Below are 19,148 nucleotides of genomic sequence, written 5' to 3'. Positions count from 1 at the left end.
GAGGCAGAGTATGTACCTTTTTGTAGCATGACGTTCAACAACCCGTCCAGCCATTTACTAAAGATCCTTCTTCTTCTTCTTATTCAGTGACCAGGTTTCTCCCAGCTCCACCTTCTGCCAGGTATACACACTGACACCCTGCATGGGCACCAATAGGGAAAAGAGAGGCCTGGCCTTGGACGGAAAACTCAAACATGAAGACACCAACCTGGCCTCCAGCACCATGTATGTAGACACACACGCACTTTCTCGTCATGTCCATTCATGTGTGTAATTGTTCCAGAGTGAAAGAGGGGGACAACAAGGAGATGATGGGCATCTTAGTATCCTACAGGGTGAAAGTCAAACTGGTGGTGTCTTTAGGAGGGTATGTGACACGTCATGATTGGCGAGCTATACTGGCAAATAAACCATATTGTGTGTGTGTGTGTAGGGACATCGCAGTGGAGCTTCCGTTTGTCCTGATGCATCCCAAACCAACGGGCCAGCCCGGCTTGCAGCCAGGTACAACACACACCGCGCACTGATGTATTAATCTGCATAAGCGGGTCGGATTATTGCGCACTTCAATTTGTTGTTTTTGCCTGTCCAGCGTCTCCCGAGGCTGATGCTCCTGTTGATGCAAACCTCATAGATTTTGATATGAGGTAAGTGTGTGCGTCTTTGATTTTTTTTCACCAGTCATTAACTTTTAACTTCTTCCTGCAGGTCTTCCTCTCAAGGCGATGACTTTGTGTTCGAAGACTTTGCCCGCCTACGTTTGACGGGGTCTCAGGTGGACGGCGACCCCCTCTGTTAGCCGCGGCGAGCACATAGATATTCTGCTGTCTTTCAGAGACTCTAAGGGTATTTTTACAGGTTTTCTAATGAAGAAAAGCTCTGATGTCTTACTGCTTATTTAGTTCTCAATTTCAAGTGGATAATTACGCTACTCACCAAAAGTTATGATTATTTGGCTTTTGGAAAATTTCAGGAGGAACCTATAATTCACTATTTTAAAACGTGTGATTGCACGTGTGCAACTGTTGAATATTTCACAATAGCCAAGTGCTGTTGGTCAATTGTTGTCATCTTGGTCTCCCAATGTCAAAATGTGAACAGCAGAGGGACTGTTTTGAATACCGTCAGGACACTTATGGTTCACACACCCGTTGTGAATGTACTGAAACCTTCAACAGTCGGACATTCAGAAGTTTAGAGATGGCTGAATTAAGTTTACCCATACTGTGCATTTCAATCAGTGTATTTTAGGTTCATCCTGATTTTTTTCATCAGTAGCATATTAGATTTATTCTATACTCTGTGTACTTTTGTAACCCAAATACAGCGCCTCTTTATGTTAGTGTTTTAACTGTGGTCATTTCTGAAGGACTCTCTGCATATAAGTCATTGACTCGCTCAGGTGATGATGGAAAAGTAAGGATCCTAAATCGTAGGAAGGAAGTATTTAGACAAATCCTGCCTCAGTTACGTTACTAGTGAAAATATTGACAAAGATACTCTATACATCATGTTATTTTCTTCAAATGAATGTTGTAATCAAAAGTTTGTACAAATAAATGTGTAGCACACAAATATGAAAAGAGTGAGATCAGTTCAAAAAGTCCACATTTAAGAGTTGTGCTGCTGCTCCAGCATGACTTCGCAGGTGCGGCCCAGTTCTCCCAGTTTGACCTTGGCGTACTCTGCCCTGTTGAGTGCCATCTGACAGTCTTTCCTGGAAGAGTATGTGGAGCCTTCATGGGGTTGGCCTGTAGCCACCTGAAGAAACAACGACAGTTATTCATCTTAAAAACAAATCCTAAAAGTGTGTGTTTAATACCTGTGTAAGGTAGCGGATTTGGCTGCTCAGTTCATTCTCCACTCTGCTGATGGAGCTCTGGAACTGGACTAGCTGTCTGTCCAGCAGGCTGGCGTTGTGTTTGTCTTTAGAAAGTTCTACCATTATGTTACCTGCAAAGGATAGACAACAATACTGTGATGCTTTGCCTACTTCCATTGATTACATTCATTTAGTTCCATTCAGGAATATGGACTTGGCAGGGTGTACACTGCCTTACGCCCTGTGTGCAGCTGAGATAGGTGGGCTCCAACCCCCATGCCCCGCAACCCCGAGAGCGACAAGCGGTAGAAAATGGATCGATGGATGGCATTCAGGAAAATGAAACTATTCTATTCTATTGCAGGGGTCTGCAATTACATTTGTTGATTTTTCTTCTCTCTCCAAACATTGATTTTAAGAAATCGATGATGCATAAACCTTTCAACCTGACCGAGATTTGAACCCTTGTCCTTGTAAGCACCATTACCAAATTAACAATCTTTGAAGTCCTCAGATAGTCAACCACTGACAATGTTGTTCTCCATGGTTTCATTTTAATCGGTCTCTTAGCCTGAATTTAACTTAAGAAACCACATAACTTTTGCACAATATTTGAATTTATTGATATACACCTGTTTATCATTAAATCAAATTAATGCAAGTGAGTGTGAATGTTGTCTGTCTATCTGTGTTGGCCCTGCGATGAGGTGGCGACTTGTCCAGGGTGTACCCCGCCTTCCGCCCGATTGTAGCTGAGATAGGCTCCAGCGCCCCCCGCGACCCCAAAGGGAATAAGCGGTAGAAAATGGATGGATGGATAGCCACATATTTGCAATATTTTGATTTAATTTATGAGTCACTGTTTGTTTTAGAACAACACAGGACTTAGAAACAAAATAATAATTACATGTCTTTGTACTAAGAATGATCTTAAAATTTGGATTTGTGTTATCAGAGTATTGTTTTTAATTCTGTAAAGGGCTTTGTGTTGCATTGTTTAATGTATGAAAAGCAATTTGTTATCTAGTGTTATTGGAAATAATTATTTAAACTGACCAAACTGGCTTCATGGAAGGTCGACATTCTTCAGACCATACAAGGAACGTATTCAATGTTCTATACCTTTCCATAAGTCTTCCTTATTCCACAGTAGTTTTCACTGTCGATGTGGAGAAAGCTTTTAACCGCATAAATTGGTCATTTATGTTTTGCACATTGCATAAATATGGGTTTGTCGATCATTTTAAACAATGCATTAAGATGCTTTATGTAAGGACCATGGCATCAGTCAAAACCAATAATCAGATTTCAGAACCATTTTCATTAAAGAGAGTAACAAAACAGGGATGTCCTGCAGTTGGATTATTATTTAATTTGATTATTTGAACCCTTAGCTGCAAAATTGAGAAGTGAAAATAATATTCATGGTATAAAAATTGGTTCTCAGCATAAGTTATCGATGTACTGTGATGACATAATTATCTACCTGTCACTATATAAATAAGGTAATCACTGAATATGGTTGTTTGTCAGGGGATAAAGTTATTTGGAAACAATTTGATGTAGTGTCACTCAATAATCACAAGTTCACAACCCCTAAATTAAATGGAAAGAGGCAGAAATCATATTTAGGATTACACATTACACCCAAATACACTTGTACCTATTCAAGCAGAGATCTAAATCTTGAACATTTAAGAAATAAGATTGAATCCAATATGGAACATTAGTCCCACCTTATAAACATTACTTTGGAACATAGTAAAAATGAGTATACTACAAGCAGGTAGTTACCAGGACATATTGAAAATGAATGAATAAAAGTTGGTTTAAGAAAATACATAAAATGATATCACATTTTATATGACCTGGAAAAAAGGGTAGAGATTTATATTTAAGATTGTCTAGTTCACAAGGTAATGGAGGACTACAACCATGGGCGTTGATAAGGACTGGAACAACATAGAACAAATCTGTTCATGAGTTTGGATATTGATGTGGGGAGTTACATTAAACAATTACCTAAAGAATTGAGGCTTAGCCCAACAGAAGCTAATTTAGCATTCTAAAACTGTCATAAAATACTTGGAATCAACCCAATTGAATCTGTGAATCAACGTTTTTGGTAAAATCCTAATGTCATCCATCCATCCATTTTCTCGGGGTCATCCATTATCCCAGCTGCACTTGGGCAGAAGGCGGCGTACACCCTGGACAAGTGGCCACCTGATCCCAGGGCCAACACATAATCAAAATGTGGTGAACTTCATCACATTATTTCATGAGAACTCTTTTAAACCAGTGGTTCTCAAACTGTGGTATGTGTACCACTCGTGGTACGCGAACTCTTATCTAGTGGTACGCCAAATAACTTCTTGATTAAAGTACAGTGTTTTATTTTCCTATGCAGTATTCAACTTATGTGTAATGTTACCGTGGCTAAAAATATTAAATATACTTGTTAAATAAACATCTGACTTGTTTTAATTATATATATATATATATATATATATATATATATATATATATATATATATATATATATATATATATATATTGTATTTTAATGTGGGTCATTATGGTGGTACATGGAAAGCCAGATTTTTTCTGAGGTAGTATTTGGGGAAAAGGGTTTGAGAACTACTGCTTTAAACCATTGAATGAATTTGTTGATTGATAAAATATACTCAGAAGTATAAATAATGCATGTGTTCGGAAATGGATGACTTACTTAAACATTTTAGAAAAATACATATGGAATATTTGGACAAATGCCAATAAGCCATTTAGATGCATTAAAAATAAGAGGTGTCCATTTAACCTATTGAATAGATTGTATTTTACAGCCTCTCAGTTGTTTAAAATGTGTACAGTACATAGCAAGTAATGCTACAGAAGGAATTCTTATTTATTTACTGTGGCAATGTCAACAATAAAGGAGTTGTGGTCTAAAACGACAAAAGAAGCAATCAGGTTCTTAAATATAAACATCCAAATGACAATGCAAACGTGTATTCTTGGAAATCTGCATACATGTTGTAATGTGTCATCACAGAATAAAAATACATTTTTGTCAAAATGCATCATAACAAAAACAATATTTAAAAAAAATGGAAAGATGTTGATAGTCCAACTCACATTAACTGGTATACACAAGCTATAGAGATATCAGTAGAAACAATTGCATTTAGATTAGATAATGCCTCATATCTTGGAATATGGGATCCATCCATCCATCCATCCATCCATCCATCCATCCATCTTCTTCCGCTTATCCGAGGTTGGGTCGCGGGGGCAGCAGCCTAAGCAGGGAAGCCCAGACTTCCCTCTCCCCAGCCACTTCGTCCAGCTCTTCCCGGGGGATCCTGAGGCGTTCCCAGGCCAGCCGGGAGACATAGTCTTCCCAACGTGTCCTGGGTCTTCTCCGTGGCCTCCTACCGGTCGGACGTGCCTTAAACACCTCCCTAGGGAGGCGTTCGGGTGGCATTCTGACCAGATGCCCGAACCACCTCATCTGGCTCCTCTCGATGTGGAGGAGCAGTGGCTTTACTTTGAGCTCCCCCCGGATGACAGAGCTTCTCACCCTATCTCTAAGGGAGAGCCCCGCCACCCGGCGGAGGAAACTCATTTCGGCCGCTTGTAACCGTGATCTTGTCCTTTCGGTCATGACCCAAAGCTCATGACCATAGGTGAGGATGGGAACGTAGTTTGACCGGTAAACTGAGAGCTTTGCCTTCCGGCTCAGCTCCTTCTTCACCACAACGGATCGATACAGCGTCCACATTACCGAAGACGCCGCACCGATCCGCCTGTCGATCTCACTCTTGAACAAGACTCCGAGGTACTGAATATGGGATCCATTATATAAATTTGTTTTAACTATTAAATGAGCCTAAAATATGACCCTTTCTTCCTTGTGGTGAATAATGGATACAGTGTGGTTGTCAAGCGTATGATATGCAATGCAAGTGTAGGGCACTGTGACTGTTATTGTTTTTTTATGGATTGCTGTGATGGAAATGATAAATTATGATAATGTTTGTTGTTATTTAATGTTTTTTATTACTGGTATTGATTTTAGTCGTATTATTACTGTAGATGCTGTTGTAAATAGTATTCATTTGTGTCTGGCATTTTTGTTGTGTTTGTGTCTTCTCAATTGCTCTGTGGATTGCTATTCGAAATGTTGCGGGGCTGGGACTAATTTGGAGTTGGAACACAATTATACAAATCAATGTTGCGTCCATAAGAAAGACGCCATTATATTATGGAAATGAAAAGCATCTGACTTCTCACCAGCACACTGCAGAACCATCGCTATCTCCTTCTCGACCTCCTCCAGAGCTCTGAGGCGCTCGTTCGCCATCAACAAAAAACGTCTGTAAAAGTAACAAATAACACAAGCTGCGGCGTGGACGAATAATTGAGGCGAATAATGATCTGTAAACAACAAAATAGTGTCCGCCAACAGGAACGTGTTGCCCACGTCCCAGTAAGGAGAGAAGCTATTGGTTGTCCTAAATGTCGCGAGAAGTTGCTAAATTACGTCAATATCTGATTTGCATATTTCAGTCTCGAACGCTATCTCCTCCGATGTCGGTCAACATTTGCAATAAAAGTCACTGTTGCAACACAACGATTAGATCCAGAGTTTTCTCCACCTTTGTTCACTCGCACTGAGTTGACTGCGGAAAACTCCAAGCGTCGCGGTAGAGCGTTGCACATTCTATTGAACACGACGATTGTAATAATTGTATGTTTTTTTATTTTTGAATATGATTTATTTAATGTTTATAAAAGGATGAAATGATCGTATTTAAAAAAAATTTTTTATTTTATTTTATTGAACAACAAACATACATGTATAATTCACTCAACCGTCAAGGCACTTTCAACAACAAGGAAAGAAAACAAAAGCAAATACATATAGAGTATTAAATATTAATAAATAATAATAATACTAAAAAAATAATGCTAAAAATAAATAAATAAATAAATACAAATAAAAAGACGAAGACAAAAAGGGCTACCCTAATTGATTGATTGATTGAAACTTGTATTAGTAGATTGCACAGTACAGTACATATTCCGTACAATTGACCACTAAATGGTAATACCCGAATACGTTTTTCAACTTGTTTAAGTCGGGGTCCACATAAATCACTTTAAATGCTTTAACAAAGATATAAATTTAAGGGCTTTTGTACTCTTAATCATTCTCCAAGATTTGATTGATAATTGTAAACCATTGCCAATTAGAAAATGTAGGCCTTACTTTCATAAATCGACATTTATGTAGAAAATATTTTTGCCTGGAGCAAAATAATGTTGACAAACTATGTTACAGTCGTTTATAAAAATTACAACATTTGATCTATTCTATAGGGAATAGGGACATCTCCACACCCTTGTTAGGGATTGCACTATCTGACTTATCTTATTTTTATTGTCACGTTTGTGTGTAAATAAAGTTTTTTTGGGGGGGGGGAACCAGCCAGCTAAAATGACGTCACGTCGCACATTGGTGGCGTAGTTCGGCGGACAGGCAAGATGGCGGCATCAGCTTGGCTGCATGGCCCGTCTGCTACGCGTTTAACCGAGGGCTTGCTGTCGGTGCTAAAAGAGCAGCGTCCGGAATATTTACCCTCTGTGTTGGCGAACTACAGAGAGCATGGAGTGTTCCCCACACAGGTATGACCTCACCTGGACCCGCGCATTAGCCCCTCAGGCTATTTACCTGCTAGCCTGTTAGCTCTCCTGGGTGGCTTTCTTATTCATTTTATTTGATGTCATTTCTAACTTGTTGTTTCGTGACGACAGACCGCCAGTGCCGTCGGGGGTCTGGTGGGTTTTAGCCATGCCAAACTGTCCTCAAGCAAAACCAAGTGAGTACCCCCTCTTATCGGTATTTTATTATTTGATGTGCTTTGATCTCACAATGCTTGACGATATCATGTGTTTACATGAGTAGGTTTGAGGGTCTCTGTCTGCTCTCCATGCTGGTTAAGGACAGCTCCTGTGATCTATTCCAGCAACACTGCCTCTCATGGCTGCGCTCCCTGCAGCAGATCATCCAGGTCAGATCTCTCTCTCATTCAATGCGGGTTAAATGCTGTTAGTCACTCTAAAGTGTATGCATGTGATGCTTTTCTCCAGTCTCAGGCTCCCGTGCAGACCATCCAGCTGGCTGTGACCATTTTGAAGGACTTGCTGCAATATTCGTCGCAGCTGGCCGAACTGGCAAGAGAGGTGGGCCTCAACTGCATCCTTGGTATCCTCACGTCACTGCTGGCCCTCAAGCCTGAGGTGAGTAAGAAGTGGGTGTGGCCCCTGTGACAAGAGAACTGCTGGAATCCTTATTGTAGCTGCAAATTTTAATAAGTAAATGTACAGTGAAGCCCCGTGTATATGCCATTTTAGCATTCTTAGGCCAGCATATCTTCAGATTTAGTAATTTTTTTATCTATATATATGTTGGAAAACCTGCATATGTGTGCTCTTTGTCTCTGAACATTGGGCGTTTTTGGCAGAAAACACATCTCATTTGGGCTGCAACTAACGATTAATTTGATAATTGATTTATCTGTCGATTATTACTTTGATTAATAATCGGATAAAAGAGACAAACTACATTTTTATCCTTTCCAGTATTTTATTGAAAAAAACAGCATACTGGCACCATGTTCTGGACATTGGGGGTGCAGCATACAGCAATAATAACACAGAAATGTAACTCATCAGATCAGAACTGATTCAGATATTGTACACGTTTCTGTTGTGAATAATAAAGGATTCATTTTAGGCTGTCTCTGAATAATAGCATGAAATATTCCAGCACCTTCATAACGTTTAGTTATACTAAAGCGTCACTCAAATAGAGTGTCCGCCCTGAGATCGGTAGGTTGTGAGTTCAAACCCCGGCCGAGTCATACCAAAGACTATAAAAATGGGACCCATTGCCTCCCTGCTTGGCACTCAGTATCAAGGGTTGGAATTGGGGGTTAAATCACCAAAAATGATTCCCGGGCGCGGCCACTGCTGCTGCCCACTGCTGCTGCCCACTGCTCCCCTCACCTCCCAGGGCGTGATCAAGGGTGATGGGTCAAATGCAGAGAATGATTTCGCCACACCTAGTGTGTGTGTGACAATCATTGGTACTTTAACTTTAACTTTTTAAATCTTAATATATTTATATAGCTTTATCGGCCCAGCTACATTGATGCATTATGAAACCAACCTGAGATATTTCTGTCCGTTACGTTTATTTAGAAATTGGTAATCGTACGTTTTCTCTCTCAAAACGGAGTCAAATGTGCCGGAGACACATTATCAGCCCCGCGTTGCAACAAAGGCATAACGTTAACGTTACTCACAAAAAAGCTGAACTCATGAATGCCTGTTGCCACTATGGACTTAAAAAGTTATGTACCGTGAGTTCTTCCCTTCATCCATGGCTCCAACGTGTTTGCTTTTCAGGTGCTCCTGAAGCAATGTTGTACTTCCGTGCCATTCTGCAGGAAACGCTCTTCTTTGAAGTCTTTAAAGTAAAGTGTTCCCACACTTTTGACGACTTAGGTCGTACACTTTTCTCCATTGAAGCAATAACCTCAAGATGTGTTTCCGCTAAACTATCCGTACTGTTTTCCTGCGCCATTTTTCAAATATTTCCAGCAAAGGAGACGGCGTCGTCACGTGAGCTGCACATGACACATCATTGGCTAGCTTACGCCATCTCATGAGACGTAGCCTCAGCGCCGCCCTGGCGCTGTTTTGTACTGTTTTTGTACTTATTTTGATTATTGTTTCTCAGCTGTTTGTAAAAGGTTTATAAAAAAAAAGAAAAAAAAAAAAAGAAAAATAAAGCCTCCACGCATAGCATAGTTCCAACGAATCGATGACTAAATTAATCGCCAACTATTTTGATAATCGATTTTAATCGATTAGTTGTTGCAGCCCTACATCTCATTCATCCTAAGTTGTTATTAATTGATAAATAGGTGATAATTCATAAAATGAACAGCATGCCGGTAATAATACAACATATACAGGTAAAAGCCAGTAAATTAGAATATTTTGAAAAACTTGATTTATTTCAGTAATTGCATTCAAAAGGTGTAACTTGTACATTATATTTATTCATTGCACACAGACTGATGCATTCAAATGTTTATTTCATTTAATTTTGATGATTTGAAGTGGCAACAAATGAAAATCCAAAATTCCGTGTGTCACAAAATTAGAATATTACTTAAGGCTAATACAAAAAAGGGATTTTTAGAAATGTTGGCCAACTGAAAAGTATGAAAATGAAAAATATGAGCATGTACAATACTCAATACTTGGTTGGAGCTCCTTTTGCCTCAATTACTGCGTTAATGCGGCGTGGCATGGAGTCGATGAGTTTCTGGCACTGCTCAGGTGTTATGAGAGCCCAGGTTGCTCTGATAGTGGCCTTCAACTCTTCTGCGTTTTTGGGTCTGGCATTCTGCATCTTCCTTTTCACAATACCCCACAGATTTTCTATGGGGCTAAGGTCAGGGGAGTTGGCGGGCCAATTTAGAACAGAAATACCATGGTCCGTAAACCAGGCACGGGTAGATTTTGCGCTGTGTGCAGGCGCCAAGTCCTGTTGGAACTTGAAATCTCCATCTCCATAGAGCAGGTCAGCAGCAGGAAGCATGAAGTGCTCTAAAACTTGCTGGTAGACGGCTGCGTTGACCCTGGATCTCAGGAAACAGAGTGGACCGACACCAGCAGATGACATGGCACCCCAAACCATCACCCAACCATGCAAATTTTGCATTTCCTTTGGAAATCGAGGTCCCAGAGTCTGGAGGAAGACAGGAGAGGCACAGGATCCACGTTGCCTGAAGTCTAGTGTAAAGTTTCCACCATCAGTGATGGTTTGGGGTGCCATGTCATCTGCTGGTGTCGGTCCACTCTGTTTCCTGAGATCCAGGGTCAACGCAGCCGTCTACCAGCAAGTTTTAGAGCACTTCATGCTTCCTGCTGCTGACCTGCTCTATGGAGATGGAGATTTCAAGTTCCAACAGGACTTGGCGCCTGCACACAGCGCAAAATCTACCCGTGCCTGGTTTACGGACCATGGTATTTCTGTTCTAAATTGGCCCGCCAACTCCCCTGACCTTAGCCCCATAGAAAATCTGTGGGGTATTGTGAAAAGGAAGATGCAGAATGCCAGACCCAAAAACACAGAAGAGTTGAAGGCCACTATCAGAGCAACCTGGGCTCTCATAACACCTGAGCAGTGCCAGAAACTCATCGACTCCATGCCACGCCGCATTAACGCAGTAATTGAGGCAAAAGGAGCTCCAACCAAGTATTGAGTATTGTACATGCTCATATTTTTCATTTTCATACTTTTCAGTTGGCCAACATTTCTAAAAATCCCTTTTTTGTATTAGCCTTAAGTAATATTCTAATTTTGTGACACACGGAATTTTGGATTTTCATTTGTTGCCACTTCAAATCATCAAAATTAAATGAAATAAACATTTGAATGCATCAGTCTGTGTGCAATGAATAAATATAATGTACAAGTTACACCTTTTGAATGCAATTACTGAAATAAATCAAGTTTTTCAAAATATTCTAATTTACTGGCTTTTACCTGTATGTCCATAGGTGTTGAGTTGGCATATTGAGTTATGAATATAAAATTACAAATACAATTTTTTTTTATGACAAAATTGAAACCCATCTAGCAAAAATGACAAAATGCCTTCTTGAATCACATTTCCAGGTTTTTGCAGGCTACCGGTACTTAAAACGATGTGGCAGGCTGGATATAGATAGACACTTGGCCTTGAGTTTGATACCTGTGGTTTAGAGCAGTGGTCTCCAACCACCAGTTGGTACCGGGCCGCACAAGAAATTAAAAAAAATAAAAATAATTTTTATTTTTATTTTTTATTTTTATTAAATCAACATAAAAAACACAATATATACATTATATATCAATATAGATCAATACAGTCTGCAGGGATACCGTCCGTAAGCACACATGATTGTATTTCTTTATGAAAAAAGAAATTGTCCGTGGGACAAATTTTCAAGCGTTGACTGGTCCGCAGCTACAAAAAGGTTGGGGACCACTGGTTTAGAGTGTCAAACATGGCATTTTTATGAGTGCTTCCATTATCTGCCATTTTTTACTTCAGTGGGGGTGTAATGTCTGTTGTGGCACTTGAATGATAACTTCTCTTGGGATTTCAGTGTGAGCTGGCGGCCATGGAGGGGATGACAGCGTGTATGACCTACTACCCCAGAGCGTGTGGATCCCTCAGGGTAACTGACATGACGGTTATATTGCTGTCCAGTATCATCGTGGAAGAATACTTTAGTTACTTTTGTCTTTCAGGACAAACTGGGTGCCTATTTCCTCTCTAAAATGGACAGTTGCAACAAGAAAACGCAAGAGGTTTGTCAGGATGTCTGCGTCTTGTTTATTTAGATGCCTTGTCAGCATCTGCTTCATGTTGTTGACTTATCAGATGGCATGTCAGTGTTATGGCCGCCTCCCCTGCCTGGGTGGCCTCATGGATCGAGTGTCTGGGGCTGGCAGAGCAGAGAGATGGATCAATCAGGTTCACTGCCTGCTGGCCTCGGCCAATACCCTGCTGACTCATATCTATCAGGGCTCGGAAACTGGTATGATCTCAACACACAACACTGCAAAAAAACATGTTTCATTTCGTGTGTAAATGCTCTCCAGACAGAACCATGCAATATGAAGGTCCAGGAGTAGAGCTGGGCTTTCCTCATCTCAGCCCGTCGGATCCGCTGCTGCTTTTACAACTGCAGAACAGATACACAGCAGTCTGCCTGGCACTCAATCACACTCTCCGGTACACTTAATGCTCTCTCGTTCTTACATGAGTTGCCAGTGTAATCCAAACCTAAACTTGCACAATTTAACAAGAGTTCAAAGCATAGAAAATCATACACACATATGTCCATCCATCAATTTTCTACCGCTTATCCCTTAATTAATATTTGTTGTCCATTTTAGGGTGGACCCGGCATCAGCTGTGCGTCTGCCCGTCAGACCCATTCTCAACCTCGTGTGCCGAGCTCTAGCTGTCAGCTCCAAGAGCATTGTGAGCGCCCACAAATTAACAAAACAACAACAAACAAAGTGCATTTAAAAACTATTTGTTTTTGTCAGAATTTAACAGGGGATGGCAGCGTGAGGTTGCTTCTCCTGCCCGTTATACACACCAACACACTGGAGGTCTTATCTGCTCTCATCACTGTGTAAGTTGAAACACCCACTAGCATTTACAGTAAAACATAGATATGAGATATTTATTTGTTGGCTTGTGTATTGCAGCGTGCGCAGCAGCATGGTTCAGTATGCTGCTGTCCTCCAGAGGCTCTTCTCCCAAACGCTGAGTGCATGGATGCCTCCACCTGAAGCCAACCCCGGGCAGCAGAGAGCCTATAGGTATCTCATACAGAAGAAAGATGAATAACGATACATATCAACGAGTATGCTCGTGGTAACGCGGCAGCTTCTGTCCTCCCACAGCTCAGTGCGCATGTCCGTGTACAGAACCTTAGAAGTTTGGATCCAGGTGGCCGGAGCCTCTGCCAGCATCCTCCAGGGGAGTCCTAGCCACTCAGAGCTGCTGTTTAGCCACCTCTTGGGTGACATCACCCCAGGGGCAGACTCCATCAAGGTGAGCACCTCTTTCATGCATTTCTATCGATACCTCTGGACGCGCTGGCAACACAAGCAAGCACTCAGGATTTCATGCTAATACTGGACATGTCGGCCTGTTCCTTCAGCTCCGTGCGGGTCTGTCAGCTGAAGTGGTTCCTGGAGGCAAACCGGGCCCCCGCAGGACCAAACCACTAGTAATGGCGGATGCTGTCGGACCCTCCCTCCAGAGGAAAGGCGACTCTTTAGCCAATCAGGACACTTGCCTTTCCGCTCTAAGGGGTGAGGCTCTGGCTCAGAAGTGTTGTTATGATTCTTCTCTTTAAATGATCTGATCATACTTGTTTTCTTCTTCCAAGCGTTAAGACAAATCATACTGACTAATGGAACACTTCTTAAGGCTGATGTGCACAAGGTAAATACCTTTAATTCCTTAAAGTTCAGCGTGTCCAAAAAACAATGTTGTTCTTGTGTGACTGCTGAATATACCATTTATTCATATTGCTGGGTTGCAACCACATTACGAGGAGGCCGTCCAGTTTTCTTTTGGTGAGCAAACGTTTTAATATGGCCACCAGTCCATTACAATCGGCTGCGAATATGTCACAGTTAAGGTTTAGAGCTGAATATACATGCTGTAGATCATTAGAAAAAAAAACACTGAATGTGAGTGGAACTAACACAATATAAAATAGCATCAGTAAGGCGGCAGCCTGTGTCTTGGAGCTTTGTGCAGGTTGTATGATCCTCATATTTTTAACATTTTTAGGTTTTTTTTGTCCGCACCAAGACTGGGCAAGAAACCGATAACGACATATATTGCGGAATAACTTTTTCTCAATAGAGATACAAGACAATTTTGTTGGAGGGACACTCTGACCTCTTCAGTTGGCTTTTCGAGTCGGTAACAAACTCAAGGTGACTTGACTTTGTGGAAAGGAGACAACTTTGTCTAGCAACATGCAGACCTCATTATAAATTATAGCGCCACAGTAGTTTAAGACACTGGAAAACCCTCGCAGAAGATAGATAGATAGTACTTTATTGATTCCTTCAGGAGAGTTCCCTCAGGAAAATTTAAAACACTTCTCGCCAAATACGCATACCGTACACACAATCGATAACCCCCCTCTGCTTTTATTCCTGCCCCCAGCACATGTCAACATTCACACATGCCCCCAATATAGCTGTCCAAGGCAATGCATGGAACCTTAGTGTTTTTATTGCAGCTGCCTTTTTGACTGGTTAATGCACACAGTTATTGGTGTCCACTATTTGCACTTGATGATAATGATACTCATTACTTCTGGATGAGCTCCTGGAACAACATAATATCCTTAAAAGGGTCAATAAAGTACCTGCCGATCGACCAAAAAAGGTATTAAGGCCACGATAGACAAAATGTGACTGTATTAAACTTAATCAATCTCTTGTAGGCAGCATATCCAGTCGCATCACAATGACATACTGTATCTTAATATCAGAAAATGTTTACATCAACCAGAAAAACCTTATAAAAAATTTAAAAAAAAATAGTCTCTGGACTTAAGAAAAAATTTATTTCTGAAGAACAAATAATGCATGTGGAGGGTATTTAGCAAGGTTTTTTGATACGATATATGCTTTTTGGATTAAGAACACATCCTTTGCATGTCAGTTTCTGAAAGAAAACTGCACATATTTAAGTATATGGAGAATAAAACAAATTAATATAGTAAATAAATTAATAAACAGTATTTTCAAGTTCATACAAACCTTTGACAAAATGGTCACTGCAAATTTGAGAGTATTAAGCCTTCGATCCACTCAAAGACAGCAACCAGTAATGCTTGTGTTTTTTCCCCTTTAGGATGGCTTATCTTAGGTACTTTTTAATAACTTATTACAAAATCCCTATTTAAATGTATTGGCATTTTTGCTTTGTTTTCTCTTGACTTCTAGCTAACTTGTTTGCTCTGCAAACGGACGTGACGTCACATGCAATAAGGGTTGCACAGACTAGTGTCATTAGTCGACCTTAAAGAGGACAATGACTTTTGTCCCTCTGGCTGATAACAGGATTTTGACAGTAGACCTACACAGTATTTACTTTTTCACTGGTGTTTGGGAAAAGTAGCCACCCCTGCCTTTCACGGAATGCATTTCCAATACATTGAATTATGGGTTCTCAGTGTCATGCGCTTTGATTCACTAGAAAAAAGCGCTATATAAATTCAATTAATTAGTCTTAGCTGATTTAAGGCTTGTTGTAGATATTCCTCCCGTTATGTGTTATTCTTGTGCATGCCTCAATGTCGTCCGTGAATACACATTGCTGTAAAACATTCCCACCATATGCTTTTATTTATGGTGGACAAGAATATGAATGACACCATCAGCTACGAGTCGACGTCGACTTGGCTATCATCAGCGACGAGTTGACCCTAAAAAATCTGAAGTTGTGTGTACCGCAGCAATAACATTCAGACTGTTTTCGCCTGTTTTTTTGCCTTTCATGCCCCATCGTTGTCTCGTAGCGTCTCCACAATGTGGTGCTTCCGCTGTGCGTGCGCTTGCAGCAGCAGCTGCAGTCCAGCTGCAGCACAGCTTCTGAGACAGCAGGGGGAATAAGTGGTCAGTACGGCGGCGCCCTCACACGACGGGAACTATACAGGTAGCGCATTTTTCCTCTCGTTTGTACACTTGTTTGTATGATGCTTGAATACTTGGTGTCGCCTCACAGGTTGCTGTTAGCTCTGGTCCTGGTGCCGTCGCCCTCTTGGCCCCCTCCCCTGACCTGTGCCGTGTCCATTCTCAGCAAAGGACGCAACGACCGTATCCTGAAGGTGAATGTTGTTTTGCCTACATGTAGTTGTCTTTTTACTTTCACTCAAGTGTGACATATTCTACTTTCAGGTGTCTGCATTCTGTACTGAGGCGCTGACCATCTGTAACTCCCTCCTCCACCCTCGCACTCCCTCTATCGCCATTCCCTTACCACCTATCACCCTTAAGCCAACCCCCTCTGCTTCAGTCCTCCCGTCTCCCCAGGGTGTGACCCCAGGCCTCCCCTTGCCAACCCTCCTTGGAGGCCCTAACTCCTCCTCTCCATTCCCCGCCCGCCACTCCCTCTCTATGGGCTCCACCTCTTTGCTGAGTTCCTTGGAAAACCACCTCTCTCTGCTTCCGGGCCTGACCGGCCATGGTCACACACCCGGCGATATGATCCTGTCTCCACACCACCACCACCAGCCAGACTCCTCTGCCCTGTGCCCCCCGGAGGGGCAGAGACCCGTATTTGTGCGGTACGACAAAGAGGAGGCGGAAGACGTGGAGATCTCTCTGGCCAGCGACTCCGACGACAGTGTGGTCATCGTTCCTCCAGGGATGCTCAACATGGAGGCGCAGCAGAACCACTCGGCTGTGACTAACTCTCACAATCTGGCTCCTGTGACACCTGGAGGGGGGCCCGCTATCACCCTACCGGGGGCTGAGTCTGTCACCATGGCTCCCATCGCACAAGCAACCACCCCAATGGACAGTGTCTCCCTGGCAACGTCTTCCCCTCTCCTCACTACCTCCACTGCCCCAGTCAACTCATTCCCTCCTCAAGGCTCCTCAGCGGTTTCTCTCGCTGCACCCTTGAATTCCAGCACGGCCCCCACAGGCGTCACAGGCGAATCATTGGCGGGAAGACCTCAGCTCCAGCAGATGCTGATGCAGCCTTCTGCTCCTCCCCCCACATCCATGCCCCTCCCCTTGCACATGCTGGGTCCGCAGGGAAGACTACTCCAGCAGCAGCAAGGTCCGCCTCCCAGCAAGGAGGACTCGGCCGTCATCAACATTAACAGCACTGACGATGAGGAGGAGGACATGGAGGATGATGAAGACCTTGAGGAAGATGAGGAGGACGACGAGGAAGAAGTGAGCGATTTTCCTGAGGAGGGGGAATTTTTTGAGGAAGGGGAGGAGTTTGATGAGTTTGACGAAGAAGGGGAGGACCTGGAGGAGGAGGAGGTGGAAGAAGAAGAAGAGGAGGAGGAGGAGGAGGATGAAGAGGAGGAGGAAGATGGAAGAATGCCTCCATTGGAGGGAGTCGACGAGCAATTAAATGTGGGCGGCATGCCAGAGGAGGAGAAACCAGACGAAGGAGCTGGGGGAGGCATACAGGAAGTGCAGCCCAGCAGATCCAACTTTGGAGAGGACAAGATGAAGGTGCAGGAGGTTGAGAGCATCGGCGTCCTGGAAGGGGCCAGAGGAGAGGAGGAGGATGATGATGAGGAGCAAGAGCGAATGGATGACCCCTCCATGCCTCAAATCCTATGTGTGACTGGAGGAGTGTTGGAGGAGAGGGAGGAGGAGGAGGAGAAGAAGAAGGAGGAGGAGGAAGAAGAAGAAGAAGAGGTGGGTGTGCAGGCTTTGGCTGAAGTGGCGTTTAAGGAGGCTCCAAGCTTGGAGGATCAAGGAGCCAATGAGGTGGAAGTGGCCCCGCCACCCCCAGAAGAACAGCAGGTGGGTTGACGTCACACATTCACAGGATTGTAATTATTAACAGTATGGATTTCTATTTCATATCATCCCTAAATTCTGTAACCTGCCAGGAAACAGCAGCTGAACCCGCTCAGGAATTGAGCGAGAGTGATGACCTGCCGCCCGTCCTCCAAAATGAACTGCTGGCAGGCCCACCGAAAGGCGGCTTGCTTGCCACAGAACCTGCGACCTTGTCTGGACCAAACTCACAGGAGCCAGAGGAGCGCAATCTGGAGAAAAACGGCAAAGACGAGACGGAACATTCTGGGATGGAAGGAGACGTGGGAGAGGGTGAAGAGGGTAAAGGAGTCAAGAGGAAGAGAGATGATGCACAAGTGGAGGAAGAGGCTGTACCAAGCCCAGAAAAGAAAAAGGTAAGGGATTCCCTTAAGTTTAGGAAGTAGTACGTGACCAAATAGATGTTGCTTTTAATGTTTGTGCTCGTGATGTTTCATAACAAACATGTCTTGTTAGATGGATGATGATGCCATGGCCTCCATGTTGGCTGATTTTATCGCCTGCCCCCCTGACGACGACAAGGAGGCTCCGTCGACATCAACATGCTGATAAACACGCTACAGAGGTGCGATTGAGGTTGCAGCAGATACGTGACTCTTAATTCGGACATTTTCTGTTATCTCAAGCAGCAACTCCTGTTCTGCTGTGGTGAAGCATCAGTATTCACTTTGGTCATGATAAATATCATAGCTAGACTCCCATCAATGTTGGGTGGCAAATGGCTTTAGGTAGCATGACAATTAGTTTTACAATAGCGAGGTTAAAATGTAAGAACTGTATCATCACTATGTATCATGCTCGTGACGTACCCTGGATGGGTGCCTCTTCTTTTCTTTTTTCGTTCTTTGATCACTTGTCTTTTTTTTTCTTTCTTTTTTTTGCAGTAACAGTAAACTCGTTCAAAATGTGTGTATGTCATTACTATTTATGTTACATTAAGGAACATCACATGTGTACATTGCACAATTCATGTCTGAAAAGGAGTAGGTAGGCTAATTCATTTAATTTCATGTTTAATTTTTTTTTCACTTCCTGTGTTTCAAGTGTCACCATTTTAATAATTCTTATAGAAATGAAAATAAAGTATGGGCAGCAATGGATGGAAGTCTTCTTTTA

The 19,148-nt window shown here is 42.4% G+C and overlaps 3 protein-coding genes across 6 annotated transcripts in view; 2 read left to right on the top strand and 1 right to left on the bottom strand.

The window, feature by feature from the left end:
• The window catches only part of LOC133606632 (arrestin red cell-like), a 17,607-nt gene extending 16,080 nt beyond the window's left edge, over nucleotides 1-1,527 (top strand). Inside the window, exons 9-14 of one of the 4 annotated variants that reach the window (XM_061960770.2) lie at nucleotides 1-8; nucleotides 88-225; nucleotides 284-367; nucleotides 434-504; nucleotides 593-647; nucleotides 709-1,527. The exon at nucleotides 1-8 is cut by the window's left edge and continues 65 nt beyond it. In XM_061960770.2, the coding sequence (XP_061816754.1) occupies nucleotides 1-8; nucleotides 88-225; nucleotides 284-367; nucleotides 434-504; nucleotides 593-647; nucleotides 709-799 (447 nt within the window). In that variant the 3' untranslated portion in view covers nucleotides 800-1,527. Of the gene's footprint in view, nucleotides 9-87; nucleotides 226-283; nucleotides 505-592; nucleotides 648-708 lie in introns of all 4 variants that reach the window. The other 3 variants (XM_061960771.1, XM_061960768.2, XM_061960769.2) reach the window with 3 other exon arrangements.
• On the bottom strand, nucleotides 1,514-6,355 carry med11 (mediator complex subunit 11). The gene is made up of 3 exons (XM_061960772.2): nucleotides 6,119-6,355; nucleotides 1,823-1,953; nucleotides 1,514-1,761 (listed from the first exon to the last, which is right to left on the bottom strand). The coding sequence occupies exons 1-3, from the start codon at nucleotides 6,186-6,188 to the stop codon at nucleotides 1,612-1,614; spliced, it is 351 nt and encodes a 116-aa protein (XP_061816756.1). The 5' UTR covers nucleotides 6,189-6,355; the 3' UTR covers nucleotides 1,514-1,611.
• Nucleotides 6,356-7,363: 1,008 nt separating this feature from the next.
• Nucleotides 7,364-19,128, top strand: pelp1 (proline, glutamate and leucine rich protein 1). The gene is made up of 19 exons (XM_061960773.1): nucleotides 7,364-7,513; nucleotides 7,643-7,707; nucleotides 7,794-7,899; nucleotides 7,979-8,128; nucleotides 12,059-12,130; nucleotides 12,204-12,263; nucleotides 12,337-12,493; nucleotides 12,558-12,690; nucleotides 12,855-12,942; nucleotides 13,011-13,099; nucleotides 13,176-13,289; nucleotides 13,374-13,524; nucleotides 13,634-13,787; nucleotides 13,865-13,920; nucleotides 16,022-16,158; nucleotides 16,228-16,330; nucleotides 16,401-17,996; nucleotides 18,086-18,388; nucleotides 18,489-19,128. The coding sequence occupies exons 1-19, from the start codon at nucleotides 7,373-7,375 to the stop codon at nucleotides 18,579-18,581; spliced, it is 3,768 nt and encodes a 1,255-aa protein (XP_061816757.1). The 5' UTR covers nucleotides 7,364-7,372; the 3' UTR covers nucleotides 18,582-19,128.
• The last annotated feature ends 20 nt before the right edge of the window (nucleotides 19,129-19,148 follow it).

This window comes from Nerophis lumbriciformis, linkage group LG05 (genome assembly GCF_033978685.3).
Source record: "Nerophis lumbriciformis linkage group LG05, RoL_Nlum_v2.1, whole genome shotgun sequence".
NCBI classification, from domain to species: Eukaryota; Metazoa; Chordata; class Actinopteri; order Syngnathiformes; family Syngnathidae; genus Nerophis; species Nerophis lumbriciformis.
Note: the sequence above shows the minus strand (reverse complement) of the source record. Positions and strands in the feature narration are given on the sequence as shown.

Bases quoted from the DNA above. Each gene is read 5' to 3' on its own strand.
- pelp1 (XM_061960773.1), top strand. From the start codon at position 7,373: ATGGCGGCATCAGCTTGGCTGCATGGCCCGTCTGCTACGCGTTTAACC. The intron at 8,129-12,058 runs GTGAGTAAGAAG...TTGGGATTTCAG, and splicing joins TGCTGGCCCTCAAGCCTGAG to TGTGAGCTGGCGGCCATGGA. The intron at 12,264-12,336 runs GTTTGTCAGGAT...TTGACTTATCAG, and splicing joins GCAACAAGAAAACGCAAGAG to ATGGCATGTCAGTGTTATGG.
- med11 (XM_061960772.2), bottom strand. From the start codon at position 6,188: ATGGCGAACGAGCGCCTCAGAGCTCTGGAGGAGGTCGAGAAGGAGATA. The intron at 1,954-6,118 runs GTGAGAAGTCAG...TATCCTTTGCAG, and splicing joins GATGGTTCTGCAGTGTGCTG to GTAACATAATGGTAGAACTT. The intron at 1,762-1,822 runs GTATTAAACACA...TTGTTTCTTCAG, and splicing joins AAATCCGCTACCTTACACAG to GTGGCTACAGGCCAACCCCA.